At 33.8% G+C, this 27,453-nt stretch overlaps 2 protein-coding genes across 2 annotated transcripts in view; both read right to left on the bottom strand.

Annotated features, from left to right (window-relative positions):
* LOC142345923 (ATP-dependent RNA helicase DHX8-like) overlaps positions 1-27,453 on the bottom strand; it is a 468,212-nt gene that overhangs the window by 166,154 nt on the left and 274,605 nt on the right. The gene's annotated exons all lie outside the window — the stretch shown is intronic.
* Positions 1-27,453, bottom strand: part of LOC142345922 (uncharacterized) — a 95,949-nt gene that overhangs the window by 48,688 nt on the left and 19,808 nt on the right. Inside the window, 3 exon segments of the mRNA XM_075398381.1 lie at positions 2,509-2,624; positions 2,626-2,705; positions 6,921-7,031. Coding sequence (XP_075254496.1) covers positions 2,509-2,624; positions 2,626-2,705; positions 6,921-7,031 — 307 coding nt within the window.

The raw sequence follows: 27,453 nt of genomic DNA on the forward strand, positions 1-27,453 counted from the left end.
CTGTTTTCAAAGTTGTTGACTTGAAATTGCCCATACATTGCCAAATTGGACCCATAGAGGCAATATTTGCTGACCATTCCAGAATATCCCTCTGTTTCTTTGAACAGTTTGGTAAAGAGTAGAAGCACCTTAACCATCCTTTTGTGTAGGCTGAGAAAATTGGAATTAAATCTCATTAAAAATTTGACGGCTTAAGCGCAAACCAAACCTTTTCAACAAAAATAACACTAAAAGCGTACAAACAGTGCGTTTTGTAGCTTTTTGTTACAGTAGTGTACTTACTCCACGTCACAGCAAAACAAACGGTTACAAACAAGAAAATCGGCTGACAAAATAAAGAATTCTATGTAGGTCAAAACCTCAAAAGCCTCTTGAGAGAGTTCTCCACAAACCTACGGGACTTTACATGCACTTGGTCCATTAAGTGCCGATGTACTTTCTGCCTATTTTAATTTTGTAAAAAATAAGTTTGTTTATTTTTTTTTTCAAAACCATATTCAAAGAATTTCATCAAACGATATGTTGAAACCCCTTATGTTGGTAAATTAAAGTCTTTTACTTTTACTACTACCACTACTAAAATCTGCATAAAAATTAATCAATTATCCTTACCGAAACAACTCGAACTAAAATCAAAACCATCATCCGGCAGCAAAAACAACTAATTTGAACAATAAGAATCTCCAAAAGCTATAAAGAAAAGCATTTGAAAACAAAATCAAAAAATGATGATTTTTAATTTCACGAGAGCAAACAGAGGAAAAAAACGTTCATTGGAGTTAATACAGTATCAAAAAGATCGCAAAACAATAGGCAAGTAAAATACGCTAGGAGACTATTCTAAGATTAGAAAAAAACGCAAAACTGGAAAAATTAAGAAAAATAATTAAAAATTTTTCAATTTACCGTCGTTTTTATTACCGAAAAAACAGTTCAATACCAATAAAACTGTAATCGCTTAGTATCTAAAAACTCAATAACAAATATGCGTCCATTTAAAGCCCATACAAAGCAGTATAACAAAACAAAGCAAAATACAAAGCAGTATAACAAAATTGCTAAAATACAGCAAAATAGCAAAACTAGCAAAATCGTATAAAATTCAGCAAAATCGTATAAAAACTAGCAAAATCGTATAAAATTCATATTAATGACCAGAAATCTTCAAAGCACTGTCAAAAGAAACCTAAAAATAATACAATATCATAATAAAACTTCTAAACCAAAAAATTAGAGAAAAAAAAACGGTTTTAAAAAGCCGCACGTGAACACAAAATTTTTTCACACTTGCTCTCGAAAACAGCGAAATGAACTAAAAAAAATCACTCTTTTCGCTCCATTCTTCAATTTTGTTCAGTATCCGAACCACTCCAAAGCCTCAGGAGAATCAGCGCATGATGAAGTAGAAAACAAAGCCCTTAATCATCTAAAAGACTATTTCAAACTGTTTTTCCGTTTAAAACACCTCGCTCACTATTTCCGTTGACTAGAGAAGCTAGCTTGGATAAAATTTCAGTCAAAGTCTTATCCTGTTTCTCTTGAATCAATCAAGTTCGCTTTTCAGAGACTATTTTCACAATTAATCAGAAGATAGTTTTGCTGTATTCACGAATCTAGTGATGAGAAGAAAATACAAATCTATCGTATATGTTTGTCTCTTTCTTCTTATCTCCAAAATCTGCTTTCACTAGACCTTGTACATCAAGTGATTCTCATTTTTTCCTCTGACACAAGAAACTTACAAGAAAGTATTATAGAGGTTAAAATTAACCTCTCGTCGAAATTTTACTTGATTTATTTAATTCGGTACCCAAATGTAAACGTAAAACGACTTACGTCGGACAAATTGCTCTGGAACGACAGGCTGGGCAATTTAATTCAGTGTGCTCTGTAGTCTAGATAACTTTTTAGGTGCAAAAAGTCCTTACACGATGGGTTTCGAACCTCGACCTCAAGCGTAATATACTGCAGCATTTACCACTCGGCTACGAAAATGAGCAATTTAGGTCAAGCCAAAATCAAGAAGTCAAGCATGAAAAAGTCACTCCATAATTAAATTTGAAAGAACGTTCTAGGGCTAATGAAGAGGGGGGGGGGGGGGGTGGGGTGAGAGCGCTGGTTTACGGGTGGAACGATGTGCATGGGGTGGTGATTCGGGGAGCAAAGAGGGCTGCTGTGGGAGGGTGGGGGGGGGGGGAAGGGGGTCAAATTGGAGACATGAATTTATGCCTCAAAACAATTTCGGCGAAGTGCACATGAGAGTCTATAAGACGAAAGACTCTAAGTACCCTTAATGGCCTCCGGGTTTTACTTGCTTATCCCATTTTTCCTCCGGGTTTTACAAAATCGGTCAAGCAAAAAATTGCATAAAAACCACGTGACTAATATAATTACAAATTTCATTTGAGAGCAATTAAAATGGATTGCGGAAAAAAACCGGCCTCGCATATTTATTCGCAAATTTTAGAAAAGCGTTGGAACACCCGATTTTCCCTACACACTACTCACCTTTCTCTCTGCTCACGAGTGTATATTCCAGTTGGTTTGTAAGGGTTGACAGATATGAGGATACTGCCAATGTATGTATAGATATCTCCCTCACTGAATCTGTTCTCTAGCACTTTTTGTGATGTTGTCTTCTGTCAACTGACTCAAACTCGTCAAGTCCTCACAGTTGAGCTTCTCGTCCGCACCACTGAAGGACACTAAACAGCCACAACAAAAATTGGATCCTATTTGTTTTGCCAACCCCCCCCCCCCCCCCCCCAGCTTAGTGGGATTATATCTTTTACGCCCCCAGGCGCACGTGTTATTTTTTACATAGTACCGTGCTATATAACAACCTATTATTTGTAACTGGGGGCATAAAAACACTGGGGGTCAAAACAGTAGATCCCAAAAATTAAAAATGTAAATGACTTCCACAATGAAACACGCAAAAAAATGATGAATCATTCCCTGGTTGCCAAGTTAGGCTAATGAAAGATGCGGTAACAGTCGCTGTTTAATGTGATGAAGAACTTTGATTACAGCAGCGAGGACTGCACATCTTGTCTTCGGGTTCTCAATGACTGCCAATCCCCTCAATATCCACTGAAAGCTACTAGAGCTCAAAATGTTACTTTTGCCGAGTTTGAGATTTAGGTTGACAAAATTTAATTTGAGCTAAATTAAATCAAAACTTTATTGAATAATGCCCTATGAAAAGACTGGCTACTGTTAAAAAGTTAACCCTAAACGGTGACCCAAATTGCATATGTTGGAAAAATCGTGAATGGTTCCTTTCCAGTTTTGATGAACGAGGACCACAACAAAAACCTGGCAATCGTCCATTGGGCCAGACTCCCCTGGCTCTCTAGTTTTTACTATCACTTACCTTCTGCAGGACTCTATGGCTGTCAGATTACAATTTTCATTCACATATATGAACAACAAATACACACTATGTCAACATGCTTACAAACACATTCAGCCTAACACATCTCGGATCTTTTCCGTTCGCCCCCCCCCCCCCCCCCGAGTACGTTATACACCCCCCAGTTACAGAGCACGTGTCATTACACAGTAAATCATATGTAAAAATATGGTACGTGCGTCTGGGGGCTGCAAATAATTTGCACCCACTAAGCTGGGGGGGGGGCACAAACGGAAAAGATCCCACACTTCAAATGAAACTATACATGTATCGAGTTCTCATGACGTTTCAATTAAGTGTCTCTTCAGATCCTAACTCGAGAAACTTGACCGATGACCTAACACAAGAAGACTGCACTTAACTCTTTTGCCATTCTTACAAATCACAATTTAAGTTGTCTGTAAGCTTTCAAACCACAGAGAACTACGAACCAAATTGAAACATGCCTCAAAATTTTGTCATTATTAAGCTTGTATTAAATATATCTTTACATCAAAATGTTATCTCAAAAGTTTGACAACATCATGCATGCCCTCTCTTACATGTAAAGTACTAACACTTGAAACAATTAAATACATTTCCCACTTCACAAAACTAATAAAAACTAATCAAGTATCAAACGTATTTTCCTCAAGATAACGCCCACTTGAGAACTTATAAAACAACCCAACAACATTGAAACAAAGTTTGATTGCCCATAACACAAGGTTCTTGCCATTAAATTCGGAAGCATTTATGCAGGAAAATTATAACTGCAGCATGTTATCGGTAACCTTGACCACCGCTTAACACACGCACGTGCACGTTATAAACGTTAAAAAAAAGCAGCGCCAGAAATTCCTATAAACGTAGCCAGAAGACTTCCATTGACTGGGGTGTTTTAAGCTAGGTTACGTGATTTTACAGAAGTCACTTCGAAATTCTTACTGAAGATCTTGAACCCCTACGCGGTTCTGGATAAACGCCAGAAGTTCTCAGTGACTTCAAGCGTAGTCACGTAACCTATACTTAAGTCACGTCCAATTTCCGAACTTCGATATTCCAAAAAGCAAGCAGTTAAATTAGGCATGCACAAAAGGCCACAAACGCTTGGTCAACTTGAAGCAGTAGAAGACGTTAAAGAAAAATAGGATCTATTATGTTCCCCTCCCCCCCCCCCCCCCCCCCCAGTGTTTTCTACGCCCGCAGTTAGAAATTATATGTTGTTATATAACATGTTATTATGTAGAAAAATAGAACGTGCGCCTGCGGGGCATAAAAGATATGAGCCCACTAGCCTGGGGGGGGGGGGACAGAATGGATCCGAAAAATAGTATCTCCGTACTGTTTTCTTTTCTGTAGAATTCCAGCTCGTTCGCATAAAACATTCAGCTTCTTTTTTGAGAAGGATCTTTTTCAGTTTTTTCAGTCTAGTTTCACCCATCACAGTCTCACCCGCATGTGCCTTATTTGTTCATCTTTTTACAATCTAAATCGAATGTGTTTTCCCTCAACTCACGCTATAAATTCTGAATCTATCATCTCACCCGCATGTGCCTTATTTGTTCATCTTTTTACAATCTAAATCGAATGTGTTTTCCCTCAACTCACGCTATAAATTCTGAATCTATCATCCGCAAACTTTATCTAGAGGTAATCTATTTTAAAGAATATCTCTAGTTGGTTAAGCAAAATGGCTGAGCAAGATCAGCAATTTTTTAAGCAAAGCAAGAAATAGTCAGTGAAAAGCGCTAGTTAAAATCAAAGCATTACTGAATAAAGCGGACATCTTTTTTAGTACCGTGTTAATCAGATATAAAATATTAATGGTACTTTCTCTCCAAGTAATTGATTATCGGTATGTAACTTTCAAGTAATTTAAAATGAAATTAGGAATCACTGTAACTGGCCAGCAGATCAATTCAAAGCTTATACCCTTAAGGCCGAAATAGATCCAATAAATTAGACCCAATGTTAACCTACGCAAAACCATGAAAAGGGGTGTATTGGCCCCTAAAGAGAGAAAAACTCGAGAAAAAGACAAATGCTTTAAAACCAAATAAAATCGCAAAAATGAACAAAAGTTTCTAAATTTTGCAAAAATAAAATGTTCAAAACCAATCTTTTACCCCAGCTGCAAGACCTCAAAATAATTGCTACAAAACAATTGCAAATTTTGAAATATTGCAAAAATTCTAATATTAATACCTTCAGAATTATTTAAATTGTCTCCAGAGGCTATGCAGTAATCCAATTTCAAGCCTTAAAAAGATTCATTGGTCAAAATTATCGATGAACTAGGAACATGACAATAACTTTCAGAAAATGAAAAATCAAATTTTATATCAAAAATTGGTGATATTAGAATGCATTCCATTGCCCAGACCAACTATGCATTAACATATTATAAAACCCTAGAGGAGGTTTCCTGCCCAGTGCGGCTGGAAAGCCTAAAAGATGTCAAAAATTTGCAAAATTGTAAAAACTAGTATATTTTTCGTGTTTATGTTATCAACTTTGAAAAAAGGCCATTCAAAACTTATCAAACAAGTTGAAAAGACGAAAAACCGAAAAATTGCACCAATAAGGCCTTCCCAGCAGACCTGTCATCAACTCCCCACGAGCGATCTTTTTCAATTTTTCTTTCGAAAATGGCGTTTTAATTTTTTCTCTACCACTCGTAAACAAAATGTGAAAACTTGACTGCCGCAAATAAAAGCAAGCCTCGCATGTAATTCCCCCATTCTATAACCCTTAAGCAGAAAAATTGTTTGTGAGTGAGATAATTAAAATTTCACCATATTTCTCCAGTTCATGCCATACTATTGAGCGAAGAGATATTGACCGACTCGTCTTTGAGTTTGAGTTCTAAAAATACACTTTCACTCGACAAATGGATAGCATGCAACAGACTAACATACCATAAATTCATAAAACTAGATTTAATTATAACTAATCGGTAAGGAACATCTGGTTCTATTTGGAGCATCAAAGTACACTACCTATTATGCAACAATGGATATTTCCGTTCGCAAACAACTTGAGCATAAAGCAAAATTTTCATAGTGTACCTCCAACATCTTAGTGTAGCACCAACTCAACCATGCAAACTGCTCTAAATCTTCAGATTTCAGACAAGTTTTATAAAATGTGAAGGAATAGGAATGTGAATTACAACTGATATATAACATGCTCGATAATAACAAGGATGATAATAAACGGTGATACAACAAAAACACAGACAATAAAAAGGCGCGCATGCCAACATAATGACAGTTTCATGTACAACAAACATAGCCGAACACAGAAAAGGCAAAGCCCCCTTTAAAAGGACTCTCCAATTGACTGACTTACGATGTATCGCAACCTGCTTTTTAAGCAGTGAGTCCAACATGATAAGGTTTGGAACATGACACTCATACTAAAATCCGTGATTCGTAACATTGTACGGATGATACAAACGGATGATATTCCATGCAATCCACCCGATAGGAATAAGTCAAGGTGAATTGGGCCAACTACTTACTGAAAGAGGGTCGTCTGCCCTTCGGGGTGTCCCCCTGGGACGAGACAGTAGACTGTACCGAAGGCGAGGGGGAGGGCAATGCTAAGCCCCCCTCATTGGCACTTAGTGAGGCTGCAAAGACATCAACACAAATTATACTTAACAAGTAGGTCTGTTAGAATTACAACATGTCCATGAAAACCTTGCACACTTCAATTTTTTGATATTTTTGTCTGCTATCGAACAGCAGACAACTTGTATTGCATAGAAGTCAACTAATTGATTATAAGGATCTTTTCAGTTTGTGCCCCCCAGAGCATGTGCCATTACATAGTAAATCATTGTGTAAAAATATTGCACGTGAGTCTCGGGGGGGGGGGGGTGCAAATAATATGAACCCACTAAGCTGGGGGCACAAACGGAAAAGAACCGATTATAATTTTGCGTGACTTCACGGATCTTTTCCGTTGTGTTTATGCCAGGTAAGCCCAGTTACAGAGCACGAGCCATTTCATGGTAAACTATTATGTAATATTATAAAACAGGCGCTTGGGGTTGAAAATAATATGGACCAACTAAGCAGGAGGGAGGGGTGATCAAAGTTCACGTTTGCATTGGTTCCTCAATTGCAGCTTCTGACAGAACAAAATGTAGCTTAATTTGGGGTTTCCCATTATAGTTCCCCCATTAGTGGTCACATGACCTATAGCCCCCAGCATGGTAATTATACCATAATGGGGGGCTATAATGGAAAAAACCGCTTAATTTATATCACATTGTTCTGATGACCTCAACATGCAGCTGGTAGGCTAATCATTTTCATTTGAGCTAGAGTGTTGCTATTTAATGTGTGATACCCTGTCGGACATTGTTCAGTTTAGCCCCAATAACTGCGCGCATTTCAGTTTCTGACACGAGTTTTTCAGAGAAATAATTCTGTTTGGAACATCTGAAGTGAGAGTTCACCGCATATTCTTGATGCACTTGAATGAGGTGAATTTTGTTTTTTTTTGCATCTCATTAACCAATTTCTCAGTTAAACATTCAGCATGATTGTTCTTTGCATATATAATAATTGATTTTATGGCCGTGCAAAACAGGTTCACAAAAAAACCTGCTAACCTTTGCAGTGAAACAAAATTAAGACCACAGAGAAAAACTACTCCAAACTTCTTCAAACAGTTTCTTCAATCAGTGCAGCTTAAATATAACATTAATGACTAGCATCGGGCAAATTTCTAAAAGCCCGTGACAATGCCAGTAGTTCAGTAATTTGCCTAGTGACTGTAGGGGGGGGGGTCCGAACCCCGAACCCCGAACCCCCCCCCCCCCCCCCCCAAAAGACTTCAAGTCGACCAAAATCCTGATTTCTTTCGAAATGAAAGTTTGTTCAAGTTTCAGCAGTCTTGTGTAGACTCTTGGTGCTATACTGACTGCTGAAACTTGAACAAACTTTCATTTCGAAAGATATCAGGATTTTGGTCGACTTGAATTCTTGTAGGGAGGCGGTCCGGACCCCCCACCCTACAGTCACTGGGTAACTTACGCTTGTTGAAATTGCTACTGTAGAGAGAAAAAGCACTTCTGAGCTGGTTAGACTCCCCGACTATATCACTTTAGTGGTGATAGGAAAAATTTCGCATTACATATACTAAAGGCCCTCAAACTTGAAAAAAATTTCGAAAACTTTTCGATGTCCTAAAATGGTCTCAAATGGATTTTGCGCTATGAAAGAGCACTCAAAAGTGATTTTTTTTGAGTGCCCTAAAATCAAAATTTTTCATAGTTTTTCAGTCCTAAAACGGTCTGAAATGGATTTTGCCCTATGCAAGAGCACTCAAAAACCATTTTTTGTTGACTTAACTTTTTTTTCACCTATGCAGTATGGGGGTCGTAAGATACAAAAACTTCAATTTTTTCTAACTTCAAATTTATCTAAGTCCTTAAATGGTCCGAAAAGGATTTTGCGCTATGAGAGAGCACTGAAAAGTGATTTCTGTGGACTTCATTTTTGTTCAACCAAGGAGGACCGGAAAAACGCAGTTTCTGAAATGGTCTGAAATAGGTCAAAGAGCAGTCAGAAGCAGTTTTTATTGACAATACTTTTGCAAATGTGCAGTATGATGTGGAAAGCATTTCTTTATTTTTTAATATACATTTGTAACTATTATGTTTCTATCTAAACAACTACGTATGTTTGCATGCATGTGTTCAAAATTGTAATTTTTATGTCTGAAAGAATAATTGAAAATGAAAGAAAAAAAATTTTCTTTCAAATGTATAAAATTATGCGTATTCATGTATATAATAATGAAAGTGTAGATTTGTTTATAAGTAAATATAACTGTGCTTAAGTTTAGTAATATGTTTGTGTGTAGAAATTGTAAATGTGTGTATATATCAAGACGTTTTTGGTTTTGTGTGTATGTTTTTCTATATGTATACGGTGGAATGTATGTATATATGTCTGAATGTGCTTATGTATTTATATGCAAGCAAGTCTGACGAGAGAGAGAGAGAGAGAGCATGGGAGATAAGTCCCTGGAGGGCAATTTAACTGCTCAGAAAAATGTTGATATTCGTCTCCACAATCCAGTAATATTATATCTTACAAACAGATTTTGAAATTACGCGTTGTCAAAACTCACGCTTTTGTCCTTTAAACATTGGCAAGCAAAAAGTCACAACCGAAGACGACAACGATTTGTCGATGTTCTGAGTATGCTTTTTGAAAATTATAATTTGTACACCTATCTTGATTTTTTACAGAAAAGAAATTAAATTCATGCTTTTTGTCCTTTAATCCTTGGCAAGAAAATGAAAAAAATGTTGAAACACAGGAGACAAAAACAATTTTAGATGTCCTGAGCAAGCTTTTTGAAAACAGATTTCTCTCCACTTATTCAGCTACCCTTTTACGAATGAGCAAGATTGTTTACAGGAAAAATGTATTTGAGATGAATTGTTGAGAGATAAATAATAAATTGAGCTAAGTAAAAGAATAAATTCTCAGAAAAGCCGAAAAACTTGGTGGGAAAACTATGATATAAGGGAGCAGCTAACTTTTTAGTTATATAAAGTAGAATGATAGGAGTTTATCAAGAGCTTGAATCAGACAAAAAGTGTAATGATGTACAAGAAGAGTAGTTTGCACTGGATCTGTAAAAATAGCTCAATTTTCAAAATCATTTTGCCAGTTGATCAACTAAGCAAGAACGAACAAAACCTCTGTATCTGCGAGGATTGCTAGAAACAACTTCAGTAGTGTATAAGTCTTGTTTGCGTATTGGGAATAACACTAATGGATAATGCGTGCAGAGATTGAATCTTAAACAAAGCAAATAGCTTCCTCAGTAAATGGTTCCAACATACTCAATATACTCAACTAATGAACACTGGAAGTAAATTACCAGCGCAGCTCAAGCCAACAAAAATCAAGAGAGTTAATTATTGTTCTTTCTTGAATCAAAATTACTGTGCATTTAGTAACCTTGTGTTAATATTTTGGATTACTTATTGTTCTGTCGACGTTTTAAGAATAACATGACCGTAACGATATTTGATAGAGCATCGCAATGAGGTACATCCAAGGAATCTAAAATTATAAAGAGCAGAGTCTATATAACATATAATTGAGCCAAGAAGTCTGGCGAACATTTCGGATTTGAACACAACACTACTGCTACCTACTACTGCTACTACCTACAACCTGCAACTACCATCTACAATTAGTACCTACTCTTACTACCTACTAGTACTACCTAAAACTACTATTAGATACTATTACTCACAACTATAGCTACTTATTGTTTCTAAGTTACAATATTACTTACCACCACAACCTACTTTTTATTACCATCAAATATTTTTTTTACTGACTATCTACGACAATGTGTTTTTTGTTTTTCAAAAAACGAAAACAATTCTTATCTCTAGACACTCTTTTAACATAAGCAACAGAAGCTGTTACCTATTTTAAGGCAACGTGTCCTGACTAACGCAAACCGACAGACTTTACCCGCCATTATTTTCAACAGATCATCAAGTGCTTGAAGGTTTTTCAAAGATATGAAAAATTCTTAAATGCATTGTTGCATACATTATCTCAACATTTTTTCAACTTATTGTTAATTTTCTGAATTAAAAAAAAATTATAGTTTGATACATGAGGTGGTATTTAATTAATAAAAATAATGTAGGGTTTTTACTTTTTAGCGAAAAAAATCTAATTTTTAGAACTTCAAATAAGTTTTAGATCATGTTCTTTTTTTGAAGTACAACATTTTTGTGTACTTTTGTTATTTATGAAGGATCAGTCAACCTTTTTTGTTCCAAAGCTGAGTTTTTTTGATTAATCAGTGTATGACGTCTGATTCCATTTGCAACTAATTGAAACATATAAATTAAACTTTTTTAAGATTCTTATTTGGAGGATTGTATAGCGTAAATATTGAGTGCTTCACAATGGTGCTGCGCTGTGTCTATTGATAATATCAACCTCGTAGACAAATTTTTGTTTCAAAAAAGTCTTTACAACGTACCTACATTATCCAAAAAACTGAGGTTTTACTGTATATAGTTGTTTTCAAATGTTTATTCAGAGTCACTTGTTATTTCAATTGTCAGGTATTAAGCAACTTTTTCTGAATCCTTTTATACTTTTTGTAGATTGAAAACTGCTGGGACAGCTTGACAAAAAAACAATGTATTAGTTAAGTTTCATATTAACCTTAGCTTTGGCTCAGGTTGTGTTCAGAGCTAAGACTGTAATTGTGAACTTGCTATTCATCGAAAACTTAACGCTACATGATTTTTCAATTGTTGTTGCATAAACTTCTTCATAATTTTATTGAATTTCATTTAATCCTTGATTCTCAAGAAAATGGAAAATAAATCAACCTCATGAAACGTTTCTCAGCAAAATTGAGTGAAAAATTCTTGTTGGATTTGAGAACTCAAACAAAGACCTGAAATTTAGGTGTTCAGGTGAACAAATTTTGTTTGTTTTCAACGTATGCTTACACTAAATGGACACCAAATGGTTCCAGAGTACTTTTGGCGGAATTTCTTCTTTTTAGTGCTTCTTTTTAGTGAAAAAAATTCTTCTTTGGCGGAATTTCTTCTTTTTAGTACTTCTTTTTAGTGAACAAAATTCTTCTTTTTAGTGCTCAAAACTCAACAACCGGAGACGGCATGGCTTTGGATAATCAAGTATAATAAACATGTGAAACATGGCCGATCACTTTACCTAAAAGTTGAACCATTGAGTTCGAGTTTGTGATCTAAAATCAGTATTCAAGGATAATTGACTTTTTTAAAAAAAGAATTCTTTAGTATTCAAAACTCAACCACCGGAGGCGGTATGGATTTCGATAATCGATAAGCAAGTATATTAAAATGGTAACGCTTGGCGGATTACTACGTAAAAATTGAAGTTTTCAGTTTGTGTTAGGGTTTGTGTTCTAAAAACACTATTCAAAGATAATTGACATTGAAAAAAAATACTTTCAGTATTCAAAACTCAATAATCGGTGACTGTGTAACTTTGAATTACCAAATAAAATAAAATGTGAAGACTTAGCGTATCGCTCTATTTAAAAGTCAAAGTTTGAATTTGTGATCTAAAAATAGTATTCAAGTGATAATTACGTCATAATAGTTGAGTTGTGTTTTATAGTTGCGAACGCAAAACAATTGAAACACGTTCTCACAATCTATTTAAACTACAGCTATATATGTGTCAAAAAAGCGAAGGAGACCTGGTTTAATAAGATTCTTTGATATTTTACTATATTATATAGACTATATTCGCATGGTCTATTATGCAATCTTACTGCACGAGTTCTACAAGCATTCCTGAAGAGTATAACTTTGCATTTTTCTATAAAGGAGTACAGAAAAAAACGCATCAGCAGTGTTGCCATATTTTACCAGTAATTCTTGAAAAGAGTGGTCAGTGCAACTTTTTAAATGATTAATTTTCTCTTAAGATTGTTCGGCTAATGAAATTTAAATATTGCAAAATTACGAATATGGAGATACTCTTAAGTCATGGCTACCTTTAATAACAGTTAACTTAACTAACTTTCTTTTTTGCTACCATAAAAAACCGTCAACACAGACAGTAGAAATCAGATTATGCGCCTTGATACCATCGTCAAACTGACAAGTATATTTCAACATTCATTTGGCCGATTTGGAAAAGTTTCCATTTGTTAAAACTCTGCTATCCATAGCGCATCAAGTTCACAGTTTAAAGTATTCAAAATTTTCCGAAATTAGTGATTCACTTTTCTATTTGTTAATAAGTATTCTTGGTTTTGTGTACTTCGTTTATATGGTATCTTTCCGAAAGGGTTTCTATGTTTTCAAACGTTTGTTTGTTATGGATCCCATAAAGAGTCGATTTGAGTTCTTTCAACTGAGTCAAAGAAAAAAACAACTTTCAAAAGATAAATCTTGATTATAGAGGCAATTAGGCTAATAAGATTTCCAGGTTTTTTAATGCAGTATATTGATTTTCCCTGAGCTTAAACAATGTGAGAAATATGTAAAACTTTCATGGAAAAAAGTTCCAGGGGGAGTTTTACTACTGCGTGTTTTGGTAATTGCCACTATTGTCAATAAAAACAATGGTAATTTAACATGATTTTTATCTTCATTAAAATTTGTATCCTTTATAACAATAAATGGTAGAATCATTATCTACATGAAAAAGTCTTTTTTCAGGAGTAATCATATAGCAAAACCTTAATCTTCAATAAAGCTTTTTTGAACGGCAATTTATGCTACAAGTCAGCGGTCTCACAGGTAGTATGAAAATGTTTTCTTCATGGCGCTCAAAAAGGAAAACTCTAAGGAACTTCAGAATTAACAATGGTAAGAAAAGAAACGTTTTTCACGTCAACTTTGTTTTTTATTTGAAAGACTTAATATAAAACAAAGCCTAGCTGACATAAAAGATTAAGATTATGCAAAACAAAGTTCTATAAGATATCATTGTCAAACAAACTGTATATGTACAAGCTGATTTTTCATTACTACTGTAACAAATTTGTACTTATAAGACCTCAATAGTTTGCCTTGAGGAAACTCATAAGAGAACGGACAAGTATTCACTTCCTGCATATATTGGAATTTTTGTTCTGATACGTTAAATGCTTACTATTCTTGATACCATAGCTTTTTGGAATAGCAAAGTTATGCGTCTGCGTTAATGAATACTTAGGTTATAAAATTTTATGAATTACTTAAGTAACATACTGAAATACTTCAAATTGATACATAGCTTTAAAAGCTACTGAGTTAATTCTCTGAAAAGGAAATGTTCCAAGACAAACAAAAGTTGTTTTACATGAATACAGAAAACACTAATGCATACTTACGTCTGTGGTTCAGATTGAATCTTTGAGCGAAACTTGTTTGTTATCTACTAACAGAAAACATTAGCAGTTAACTTCTTATCGTTCCTCAAAATAAACCATGTCAATAATATGCCAAAAATTATTGTACAAATAACTTGATATTAAACAGATGACTAAAAACCATTTACTATATCAACTAGAAGCCATTTTAACCATGAAAATCAAACAAGCACGCCAATAGGTGAATTTAAATGAATTTGAATTGTCCTGCCTATTCTTTTGCTATATTTAAGTTTAAGTCATGTTTCTTAACTGGAGCACTCTGGGGGATCGAATGTACTTCCTAATAAACAATTGCAAGCCTACGTACTCACTTTCTATTTATCTCAACTTTTGCTGCAACACAGTAAAGTACAGAGTAGTATACACCTTCTTGATCAGAGACAAAAGAATACTTAAGCAAACTAATAAAAGTGCTTTTAGCCAACACTTTTATGCAAGAATTTTTTCAGAGCAGACTGAACTGCCGAGAATTTGAAAAATGAAAATTTAGTATCTTCTAGTATTAGACACTGAAATCGAATTAATAAATAATTATCTTGAAATAATCGCGGGCCATGGCCATGCCTCAGCGGCTCTTGGTACTTGATATGAAACTATCATAACCAAACATGAGACCAATTAGCCCAATCAGGTACTTTTCTTATTAATCAACTAACAATTTAGGGTAATTAACGGCAACTTTTGGATTTCGGCTTTTTAAATCGAAATATGTTGCGGCGTTTTCTAACGTCGGCTCTTCATAACGTCTGCTCTCTTGCACGTATCCGTTCCAACATTTTCAGAACGATTCGGGGATCCTACTCTGCAAAAAATTTCTGACTTTCTAATCTTATAAGCACACCGAAGACTGTTTCCTGTTTCACTGACATGGATAATGTTGAATCAACAAACTGTAGTTTAAAGGAGTGGTTTTGCAACTACTAAATTTTGGATAATAAGCATACACAGCCTAAGTTTAATAATGCACAGCATTTCAAAATAACAGGTTAAAAATGTAAGCAATTCAATGCCGGAAACCAAAGTCTAATTCATCAGCTTTAATCGACAAGCATTTTTCAGTTCTAGTTGTTATTGTTGCATTAACATCTCACATTTTCAGCGAATCTCATTATTTTTGGAAAATTTCCACTGTGAAGGACACATCCTCGAACAACACGAAAACGGCTTCTCTTTTGTAGAGCCTTGTTAGACGATGGCTCAGTGCTAAGTTTCTGGAAGTTTTCTTCAAGAAGACTAGGGAATCGTTCTAAAATGGAAGATATCAGTCTTTCTGTCATAATCCGATGTGCAAGATGTAGTATGATCATTTTTATCTTGAATAGTGGTTATTTTGGCTTCAATTCTGCTTAATTCGAGCTTTTCAAATCTTCTGAAACAGCGAAATATTCTAAATGGCTTCTGAAGGGGGCATACTTTCGAAATCGTAATTGCGCAAAATCCTCTTGATGTCTATGGGAAGTGATGCTATGTCAGAAGTCTAAGTATTAGGTATATGCTGAGAAGTTACTTCAGTTTCCGATGGCGTTGAGTTGTTGATAAAGTCTTGTTCTTCGGTTATATTAGGTTATGTATTAACAAAGTCGAAAAATTTTTAGGGTATGAGGCAATGGTCGACGGTAGTCCAGCTTGAAATTGCGTTATCCTTCTTTTCTTGTATAAAGGCAATATTGTTTTCATATCGAGTTTGATAGACAATTGTTCGCTGAAATTAGACTTCACATTGCGTTAGGATATGGTACATTATGAGTGATAAACAGTCAGTTGAGTTTGAGTTTTGGCACACACTTACTCAATGGAATACAAGTCAAGAATGAAAACGTTAAAGTGTTATTTTGAGAAGCAAACATTCAGTTAAAAATAAAGTTAATCCGTTGAATGGGATATCAGCAATCATTTTATTAGCACAAATAGTTTCCAAAGAACGCCTATAACATTTCGAGGTGGCCTCGGTTGTCAAATCTGTTAGACTAGTTCTTATTCCTTTTCAGTGGTAAAATGAATTGAATTTTCTCTTAAGTACCTCGCGCATTGACATTTCAATGTTTTCATTAGCTTGCTACGCATAAAGCAGAAGACTTGCATTATGCGTCTGAGAAGTTCAGTCTGCTCTGCAAAAATGCTTACAAAAATTTCCGGCTAAAAGCACTTTTATTAGTTTGCTCAAGTATTCTCTCGTCTCTGATCAAGAAGGTGTATACTACTCTGTACTTTACTGTGTTGCAGCAAAAGTTGAGATAAATAGAGAGTGAGTACGTAGGCTTGCAATTGTTTAGTAGGAAATACATATCGATCCCCCAGTGTGCTCCAGTTAAGCAACATGACTTAAACTTAAATAAAGCAAAAGAATAAGCAGGACAATTCAAATTCATTTAAATTCACCTATTGGCGTGCTTGTTTGATTTTCATGGTTACAATGGCTTCTAGTTTATATAGCAAATGGTTCTTAGTCATCTGTTTAATATCAATTTATTTTTACAATAATTTTGATTTGGAATAGTATTGACATGGTTTATTTTGAGGAACGATAAGAAGTTAACTGCTAATGTTTTCTGTTAGTAGATAACAAACAAGTTTCGCTCAAAGACTCAATCTGAACCATAGACGTAAGTATGCATTAGTGTTTTCTGTATTCATGTAAAACAACTTGTGTTTGTCTTGGAACATTTTCTTTTCAGAGAATTAACTCAGTAGCTTTTAAAGCTATGTATCAATTTGAAGTATTTCAGTATGTTACTTAAGTAATTCATAAAATTTTATAACCTAAGTATTCATTAACGCAGACGCATAACTTTGCTATTCCAAAAAGCTATGGTATCAAGAATAGTAAGCATTTAACGTATCAGAACAAAAATTCCAATATATGCAGGAAGTGAATACTTGTCCGTTCTCTTATGAGTTTCCTCAAGGCAAACTATTGAGGTCTTATAAGTACAAATTTGTTACAGTAGTAATGAAAAATCAGCTTGTACCTAAACAGTTTGTTTGACAATGATATCTTATAGAACTTTGTTTTGCATAATCTAAATATATTTTATGTCAGCTGGGCATTGTTTTATATTAGGTCTTTCAAATAAAAAACTATGTCTTTCAAATAAGTTGACGAAAAAGCTTTCTTTTCTTACCTTTGTTAATTTTGCAGTTTCGTTAGAAGTTTCCTTTTTGAGCGCCATAAAAAAAATCTTTTCATACTACCTGTGAGACCACTGATTCGTTTTCATAGCGTAAAAGGCAGCTCAAGTATTCTCTCGTCTCTGATCAAGAAGGTGTATACTACTCTGTACTTTACTGTGTTGCAGCAAAAGTTGAGATAAATAGAGAGTGAGTACGTAGGCTTGCAATTGTTTAGTAGGAAATACATATCGATCCCCCAGTGTGCTCCAGTTAAGCAACATGACTTAAACTTAAATAAAGCAAAAGAATAAGCAGGACAATTCAAATTCGTTTAAATTCACCTATTGGCGTGCTTGTTTGATTTTCATGGTTACAATGGCTTCTAGTTTATATAGCAAATGGTTCTTAGTCATCTGTTTAATATCAATTTATTTTTACAGTAATTTTGATTTGGAATAGTATTGACATGGTTTATTTTGAGGAACGATAAGAAGTTAACTGCTAATGTTTTCTGTTAGTAGATAACAAACAAGTTTCGCTCAAAGACTCAATCTGAACCATAGACGTAAGTATGCATTAGTGTTTTCTGTATTTATGTAAAACAACTTGTGTTTGTCTTGGAACATTTCCTTTTCAGAGAATTAACTCAGTAGCTTTTAAAGCTATGTATCAATTTGAAGTATTTCAGTATGTTACTTAAGTAATTCATAAAATTTTATAACCTAAGTATTCATTAACGCAGACGCATAACTTTGCTATTCCAAAAAGCTATGGTATCAAGAATAGTAAGCATTTAACGTATCAGAACAAAAATTCCAATATATGCAGGAAGTGAATACTTGTCCGTTCTCTTATGAGTTTCCTCAAGGCAAACTATTGAGGTCTTATAAGTACAAATTTGTTACAGTAGTAATGAAAAATCAGCTTGTACCTAAACAGTTTGTTTGACAATGATATCTTATAGAACTTTGTTTTGCATAATCTAAATATTTTTTATGTCAGCTGGGCATTGTTTTATATTTCAAATAAAAAACTATGTCTTTCACATAAGTTGACAAAAACCTTTCTTTTCTTACCTTTGTTAATTTTGCAGTTTCGTTAGAAGTTTCCTTTTTGAGCGCCATAAAGAATATCTTTTCATACTACCTGTGAGACCACCGATTCGTTTTCATAGCGTAAAATGGAGTTCAAAAAAGCTTTATTGAAAATTAAAGTTTTGTTATATGATTACTCGTGAAAAAGACTTTTTCATGTAGATAATGATTTTACCATTTATTGTTATAGAGGATACAAATTTTAATGAAGATAAGAATCATGTTAAATTACAATTGTTTTTGCTGACAATAGTGGCAATTAGCAAAACGCGCAGTAGTAAAATTCCACCTGGAACTTTTTTCTAAGAAACAGTTTTACGTATTTCTCACAGTGTTTAAAAGCTCAGGGAAAATTAAAATACTGCATTGAAAAACCTGGAAATCTTATTAGCCTAATTGCCTCTAAATCAAGATTTGTCTTTTGACAGTTGTTTTTTCTTTGACTCAGTTGAAAGAACTCAAATCGACTCTTCATAGGATCCATAACAAACAAACGTTTGAAAACATAGAAACCCTTCCGGAAAGATACCATATAAACGAAGTTCACGAAATCAAGAATACTTATTAACAAAAAGAAAAGTGAAACACTATTTGAAAATTTTGAATACTTTGAACTTGATGCACTATGGATAGTATTTCCGTATTTCAGTTTGTTACTTAAGTAATTCATAAAATTTTAAAACCTAAGTATTCATTAACGCAGACGCATAGATTTGCTATTCTATAAAGCTATGGTATCAAGAATAGTAAGCATTTAACGTATCAGAACGAAATTTCCAATATATGAAGGAAGTGAATAATTGTCCGTTCTCTTATGAGTTTCCTCAAGGCAAACTATTGAGGTCTTACAAGTACAAATTTGTTAAAGTAGTAATGAAAAATCAGATTGTACCTAAACAGTTTGTTTGACAATGATATCTTATAGAACTTTGTTTTGCATAGTCTAAATCTTTTTATATGTCAGCTGGGCATTGTTTTATATTAAGTCTTTCAAATAAAAAACTGTCTTTCAAATAAGTTGACGAAAAACCTTTCTTTTCTTACCTTTGTTAATTTTGCAGTTTCGTTAGAGGTTTCTTTTTTGAGCGCCACGAAGAAAATCTTTTCATACTACCTGTGAGACCACTGATTCGTTTTCATAGCGCAAATTGCAGCTCAAAAAAGCTTTATCGAAGATTAAAGTTTTGTTATATGATTAATCGTGAAAAAAGACTTTTCCATGTAGATAATGATTCTACCATTTATTGTAATAAAGGATACAAATTTTAATGAAGACAAAAATTATGTTAAACTACAATGGGTTTTGTTGACAATAGTGGCAATTAGCAAAAGTTGCAGTAGTAAAACTCAACCTGGAACTTTTTTCTAAGAGACAGTTTTACATATTTCTCACATTGTTTAAGCTCAGGGAAAATTAAAATACTGCATTAAAATACCTGGAAATCTTATTAGCCTAATTGCCTCTATAATCAAGATTTGCCTTTTGACAGTTGTTTTTTCTCTGACTCAGTTGAAAGAACTCAAATCGACTATAACAAACAAACGTTTGAAAACATAGAAACCCTTCCGGAATGATACCATATAAACGAAGTTCACAAAACCAAGAATATATACTAACACAAAGAAAAGTGAAACACTAATTGAAAATTTTGAAAACTTTGAACTTGGTGCACCATGGATAGCAGGGCTTTAACAAATGGAAACTTTTCCAAATCGGCCAAATGAATGTTTGAAATATAATTGTCAGTTTGACGATGGTATCAAAGCGCCTAATCTGATTTCTACTGTCTGTGTTGACGGTTTTTTATGGTAGCAAAAAAGAAAGTTAGTTAAGTTAACTGACTTAAGAGTATCTCCATATTAGTAATTTTGCAACATTTAAAGTACATTAGCCGAACAATCTTCAGAGAAAATTAATCATTTTAAAAATTGCACTGACCACTCTTTTCAAGAATTACTGGCAGAATATGTCAACACTGCTGATGCGTTTTTTTCTGTACTCCTTTATAGAAAAATGCAACGTTTAATAATGCACAGCATTTCAAAATATCAGGTTACAAATGTAAGCAACTCAATACCGGAAACCAAAGTCTAGTTCATAAGCTTTAATCGACAATCATTTTTCAGTTCTAGTTGTTTTTGTTGCATGAACATCTCACATTTTCAGCGAATCTCATTCTTTTTGGAAAATTTCCACTGTGAAGGACACATCCTCGAACAACACAAAAACTGCTTTTCTTTTGTAGAGCCTTGTTAGACGATGGCTCAATGCTAGGTTTCTGGAAGTTTTCTTCAAGAAGGCTAGGGAATCGTTCTAAAATGGAAGATATCAGTCTTTCTCTCATCATCGGATGTGCAAGATGTAGTATGATCATTTTTATCTTGAATAGTGGTTATTCTGGCTTCAATTCTGCTTAATTCGAGCTTTTCAAATCTTCTAAAGCAGCGAAATATTCTAAATGGCTCCTGAAGGGGGGCATACTTTCGAAATCGTAATTGCGCAAAATCCTCTCGATGTCCATGGGAAGTGATCCTATGTCAGAAGTCAAAGGATTAGGTATATGCCGAGAAGTTACTTCAATTTCCGAGGGGGTTGAGTTGTGTATAAAGTCTTCTTCGGTTATATTAGGTAATGTATTAACAAAGTCAATAAATTTTTTCGGTATGAGGCAATGGTCGAAGGTAGTCCAGCTTGAAATTGCATTGTCCTTCTTTTGTTGTATAAAGGCAATATTGTTTTCATATCGAGTTTGATAGACAATTGTTCGCTGAAATTAGACTTCACATTGCGTTAGGATATGGTACATTATGAGTGATAAACAGTCAGTTGAGTTTGGGTTTTGGCATACACTTACTCAATGGAATACAAGTCAAGAACGAAAACGTTAAAGTGTTATTTTGAGAAGCAAACATTCAGTTAAAAATAAAGTTAATCCGTTGAATGGGATATCAGCAATCATTTTATTAGCACAAATAGTTTCCAAAGAACGCCTATAACATTTCGAGGTGGCCTCGGTTGTCAAATCTGTTAGACTAGTTCTTATTCCTTTTCAGTGGTAAAATGAATTGAATTTTCTCTTAAGTACCTCGCGCATTGACATTTCAATGTTTTCATTAGCTTGCTACGCATAAAGCAGAAGACTTGCATTATGCGTCTGAGAAGTTCAGTCTGCTCTGCAAAAATGCTTACAAAAGTTTCCGGCTAAAAGCACTTTTATTAGTTTGCTCAAGTATTCTCTCGTCTCTGATCAAGAAGGTGTATACTACTCTGTACTTTACTGTGTTGCAGCAAAAGTTGAGATAAATAGAGAGTGAGTACGTAGGCTTGCAATTGTTTAGTAGGAAATACATATCGATCCCCCAGTGTGCTCCAGTTAAGCAACATGACTTAAACTTAAATAAAGCAAAAGAATAAGCAGGACAATTCAAATTCATTTAAATTCACCTATTGGCGTTCTTGTTTGATTTTCATAGTTACAATGGCTTCTAGTTTATATTCTAAATGGTTCTAAGTCATCTGTTTAATATCAAGTTATTTGTACAATAATTTTGATTTGGCATAGTATTGACATGGTTTATTTTGAGGAACGATAAGAAGTTCCCTGCTAATGTGTTCTGTTAGTAGATAAAAAACAAGTTTTGCTCAAAGGCTCAATCTGAACCAAAGACATAAGTACGCATTAGTGTTTTCTGTATTCATGTAAAAACAACTTGTGTTTGTCTTGGAACATTTGCTTTTCAGAGAATTAACTAAGTAGTTTTTAAAGCTAGGTATCAATTTGAAGTATTTCAGTATGTTACTTAAGTAATTCATAAAATTTTAAAACCTAAGTATTCATTAACGCAGACGCATAATTTTGCTATTCCATAAAGCTATGGTATCAAGAATAGTAAGCAATTAACGTATCAGAACGAAATTTCCAATATATGCAGGAAGTGAATACTTGCCCGTTCTCTATTGAGGTCTTACAAGTACAGATTTGTTAAAGTAGTAATGAAAAATCAGCTTGTACCTAAACAGTTTGTTTGACAATGATATCTTATAGAACTTTGTTTTGCATAATCTTAATCTTTTGTCAGCTAGGCATTGATTTATATTTAGTCTTTCAATTAAAAAACTATGTCTTTCAAATAAGTTGAAGCGAAAAACTTTTCTTTTCTTACCTTTGTTAATTTTGCAGTTTCGTTAGAAGTTTCTTTATTGAGCTCCATGAAGAAAATCTTTTCATACTACCTGTGAGACCACTGATTCGTTTTAATAGCGTAAATTGCAGTTCAAAAGAGCTTTATTGAAGATTAAAGTTTTGTTATATGATTATTCGTGAAAAAAGACTTTTTCATGTAGATAATGATTCTACCATTTATTGTTATGGAGGATACAAATTTTAATGAAGATAAAAACATAATAAATTACAATGGTTTTTGTTGACAATAGTGGCAATAAGCAAAACGCGAAATATTAAAACTCCGCCTGGAACTTTTCTTTAAGAGACAGTTTTATATATTTCTCACATTGTTTAAGCTCAGGGAAAATTAAAATACTGCATTAAAAAAACCTGGAAATCTTATGAGCCTAATTCCCTCTATAATCAAGATTTGTCTTTTGACAGTTGTTTTTTCCTTGACTCAGTTGAAAGAACTCAAATCGACTATAACAAACAAACGTTTGAAAACATAGAAACCCTTCCGGAATGATACCATATAAACGAAGTTCACAAAACCAAAAATACTTATTAACACAAAAAAAGTGAAATACTAATTGAAAATTTTTAATACTTTGAACATGATGCACTATGGATAGCAGGGTTTTAACAAATGGAAACTTTTCCAAATCGGCCAAATGAATGTTGAAATATAATTGTCAGTTTGACGATGGTATCAAAGCGCCCAATCTGATTTCTACTGTTTGTGTTGACGGTTTTTTATGGTAGCAAAAAAGAAAGTTAGTTAAGCTAAATGACTTAAGAGTATCTCCATATTAGTATTTCGCAACATTTAAAGTTCATTAGCCGAACAATCTTCAGAGAAAATTAATCATTTAAAAAGTTGCACTGACCACTCTTTTCAAGAATTACTGGTAAAATATGTCAACACTGCTAATTTCGGAAAATCATGCATTTTCGTGTACTCCTTTATAGAAAAATGCGAAGTTATTCTCTTCAGGAATGCTTGTAGAACTCGTGCAGTAAGATTGCATAATAGACCATGCGAATATAGTCTATATAATATAATAAAATATCAAAAAAGCTTATTAAACCAGGTCTCCTTCGCTTTTTTGACACATATAGCTGTAGTTTAAATAGATTGTGAGAATGTGTTTCAATTGTTTTGCGTTCGCAACTATATAACACAACTCAACTATTATGACGTAATTATCCCTTGAATACTATTTTTAGATCACAAACTCAAACTTTGACTTTTAAATAGAGCGATAGGCTAAGTCCTCACATTTTATTTTATTTGGTAATTCAAAGTTACAGAGTCACCGATTATTGAGTTTTGAATACTGAAAGTTTTTTTTTCAAAGTCAATTATCCTTGAATAGTGTTTTTAGAACACAATTCCGAACACAAACTCAAAACTTCAACTTTTACGCAGAGTGATCCGCCAAGCATCACCATGTTAATATACTTGCTTTTTGAAATGCATACCGCCTCCGGTTGTTGTGATTTGAATAAACATTTGAAAACAATTATATACAGTAAAACCTCAGTTTTTTTGGATAATGTAGGTACGTTGTAATGTACTTGATTCCATTATGATACACAAAATAGACTTTTTTGAAACAAATATTTGTCTACGAGGTCGATATTATAAATAGACATAGCGCAGCACCATTGTGAAGCACTCAAGGTTTACGCTATACAATCCTCCAAATAAAAATCTTAAAAAATTTTAATTTATATGTTTCAATTAATTCCAAATGGAATCAGACGTCATACACTGATTAAACAAAAAAAAACTCAGCATTGGAACAAAAAAAATTTGACTGATCCTTCAATAAGTAACAAAAGTACACAAAAATGTTGTACTTCAAAAAAGAACATGCAAAAAAACTTATAGGAAGTTCTAAAAATTAGATTTGCTCGCTAAACAGTAAAAACCTACATTATTTTTCTTTTATTAATTAAATACCACCTCATATATCATACTAGTTAGTTAGTAAAAGAAAATATTTGAAGGTAATAAAAAGTAGGTTGTAGTGGTAAGTAATAGTGTAACGTAAAACAGTGGGTAGCTATAGTAGTGAGTAATAGTATCTAGTAGTAGTTTTAGCTAGTACTAGTAGGTAGTAAGAGTAGGTACTAATTACTAGATGGTAGTTGCAGGTTGTAGTAGGTAGTAGTAGTAGGTGGCAGTAGTGTTGTGTTCAAATCCGAAATGCTTGCCAGACTTCTTAGCCCAATTATATGTTATATAGACTCTGCTCCTGTTAATTTCAGATTCCTTTCGATGTACCTCTCCGATGCCATATCAAATATCGTTAAGGGCATGTTATTCTTAAAACGTCGAGAGAACAATAAGTAATCCAAAATATTAACACAAGGTTACTAATTGCACAGTAAATTTGATTCAAGAAAGAACAATAATTAACTCTTTTTATATTTGTTTGCTTGAGCTGCGCTGGTAATTTACTTCCAGTGTTCAATAGTTGAGTATATTGAGTATGTTGGAATCATTTACTGAGGAAGCTATTTGCTTTGTTTAAGAATCAGTCTCTGCACGCATTATCCATTAGTGTTGTTCCCAATATGCAAACAAGACTTATACACTACTGAAGCTGTTTCTAGCAATCCTCGCAGATACAGAGTTTGTGTTCCTTCTTGCTGAGTTGATCAACTGGCTAAACAATTTTGAAAATTTAGCTATTTTTACAGATCCAGTGCAAATTACTCTTCTTGTACATCATTACACTTTTTGTCTGATTCAAGCTCTTGATAAACTCCTATCATTCTACTTTATTTAACTAAAAAGTTCAGCTGCTCCTGCATGTCATAGTTTTCCCACCAAGTTTTTCGGCTTTTCACAGAATTTATTCTTTTACTTAGCTCAATTTATTATTTATCTCTCAACAATTCATCTCAAATACATTTTCCTGTAAACAATTTTGCCCACTCCTAAAAGGGTAGATGAATAAGTGGACAGAAATCTGTTTTCAAAAAAGCATGCTCAGAACATCAAAAAAGTGTTTTTGTCTCCTGTGTTTCAACATATTTTCATTTTCTTGCCAAGGATTAAAAGACAGAAAGCATGAATTTAATTTTTTTTCTGTAAAAAATATTGATAGTTTTTAATATGGTAGCAAGATAGGTGTAGAAAATTCAATTTTCGAAAAGCATGCTCAGAACACCAACAAATCGATGTGGTCTTCAGTTGTGACATTTTGCTTGCCAATGTTTGACAACGCGTAAGGTCAAAATCTGCTTGTAAGATATATTACTGGATCGTGGAGACGAATAACAACAATTAAATTGCCCTCCAGGGACTTATCTCCCTCTCTTTCTCTCGTCAGACTTGCATGCATATAAATACATAAATACAAACACATTCAGACATATACATACATTCCACCGTTTACATATAGAAAAACATACACACATAGAACCAAAAACGTCTTGACAAACACACATTTACAATTTCTACACACAAACATACATTTCAGATTACAATTATACAAACATATAACTAAACTTAAGCACAGTTATAATTACTTATAAACAATTCTACACTTTCATTATTATATACATGAATACGCATAATTTTATACATAAAATTTTTATTCTTTAACTTTTCAATTATTCTTTCAGACATAAAAATTACAACTTTGAACACATGAATGCAAACATACGTACTTGTTTAGATAGAAACATAATAGTTACAAATGTATATAAAAAATAAAGAAATGCTTTCCACATCATACTAAACATTTGCAAAAGTATTGTCAATAAAAACTGCTTCTGACTGCTCTTTGACTTATTTCAGACCATTTCAGAAACTGTGTTTTTCCGGTCCTACTTGGTTGAACGAAAATGAAGTCCACAAAAATCACTTTTCAGTGCTCTATCATAGGGCAAAATCCATATCGGACTATTTCAGGACTTATAAAAAATTTGGAATTTTTTGCTCAAAAAATTGAAGTTTTTGTATCTTTCGAACCTCATACTGCATATGTGAAAAAAAGTAAAGTCCACAAAAAAAGACTTTTGAGTGCTCTTGCATAGCGCAAAATCTATTTCAGACCATTTTAGGACTTTGAAAAACTGTAAAAAAATTTTCCGGAAAACATTGTTTTCCGGAAAGTTTCCATGGCCATTCGCTCTCCATGCATAAAATATCTCACTAGATATGATATTGATAGTTTTCAAATGGATCGCTTTCTCACATCTGTCAGAGGAACTTTTATCAATTTTTTTCGCTAAGCATTCATAGCGTGAAAATCGACAAACAAATTAGGCCATTTGTATGTGCAAAACATTTTATCAATTTGGAGATCCTTTGCTCAGAGCTAGAATACAAAGTTCTGTTTAACTAAGCTACGTGCATACTTGATGCAACGTGGTGGAATAGAAATAGACAGCTTATTTTGCGGAAATTATAACAAACACGAACCTAACAAGCTCGAAAAATGGCTTCCAAACAACAAGCGGGGCAATTTAATTCAGAGGAGGTGTAGCCTATACAATTTTTTTTAAATGAGTAGTAGTGAAAATGCCTGGTTAGTAACGGGGGGGGGACCTGTCCCCCCCGTTACAATACAGGCATGGTCTTTTTTAGGTATCCTCTTAGAATTTCTCTGACTTAGAGTGGAATAAAACTTAGCTGTTTCATTTAGTTCTTCGAACAGTTTCATGCTTTGACTTGAAATTTGTTTTCCCTTTCTAACCGGGAAAGTTGGTTGGTGTTTGTATAAACAATTTCTGC

The sequence above is a fragment of the Convolutriloba macropyga genome, chromosome 9 (assembly GCF_964194025.1).
Source record: "Convolutriloba macropyga chromosome 9, txConMacr16.3, whole genome shotgun sequence".
Taxonomy (NCBI): domain Eukaryota; kingdom Metazoa; phylum Xenacoelomorpha; order Acoela; family Convolutidae; genus Convolutriloba; species Convolutriloba macropyga.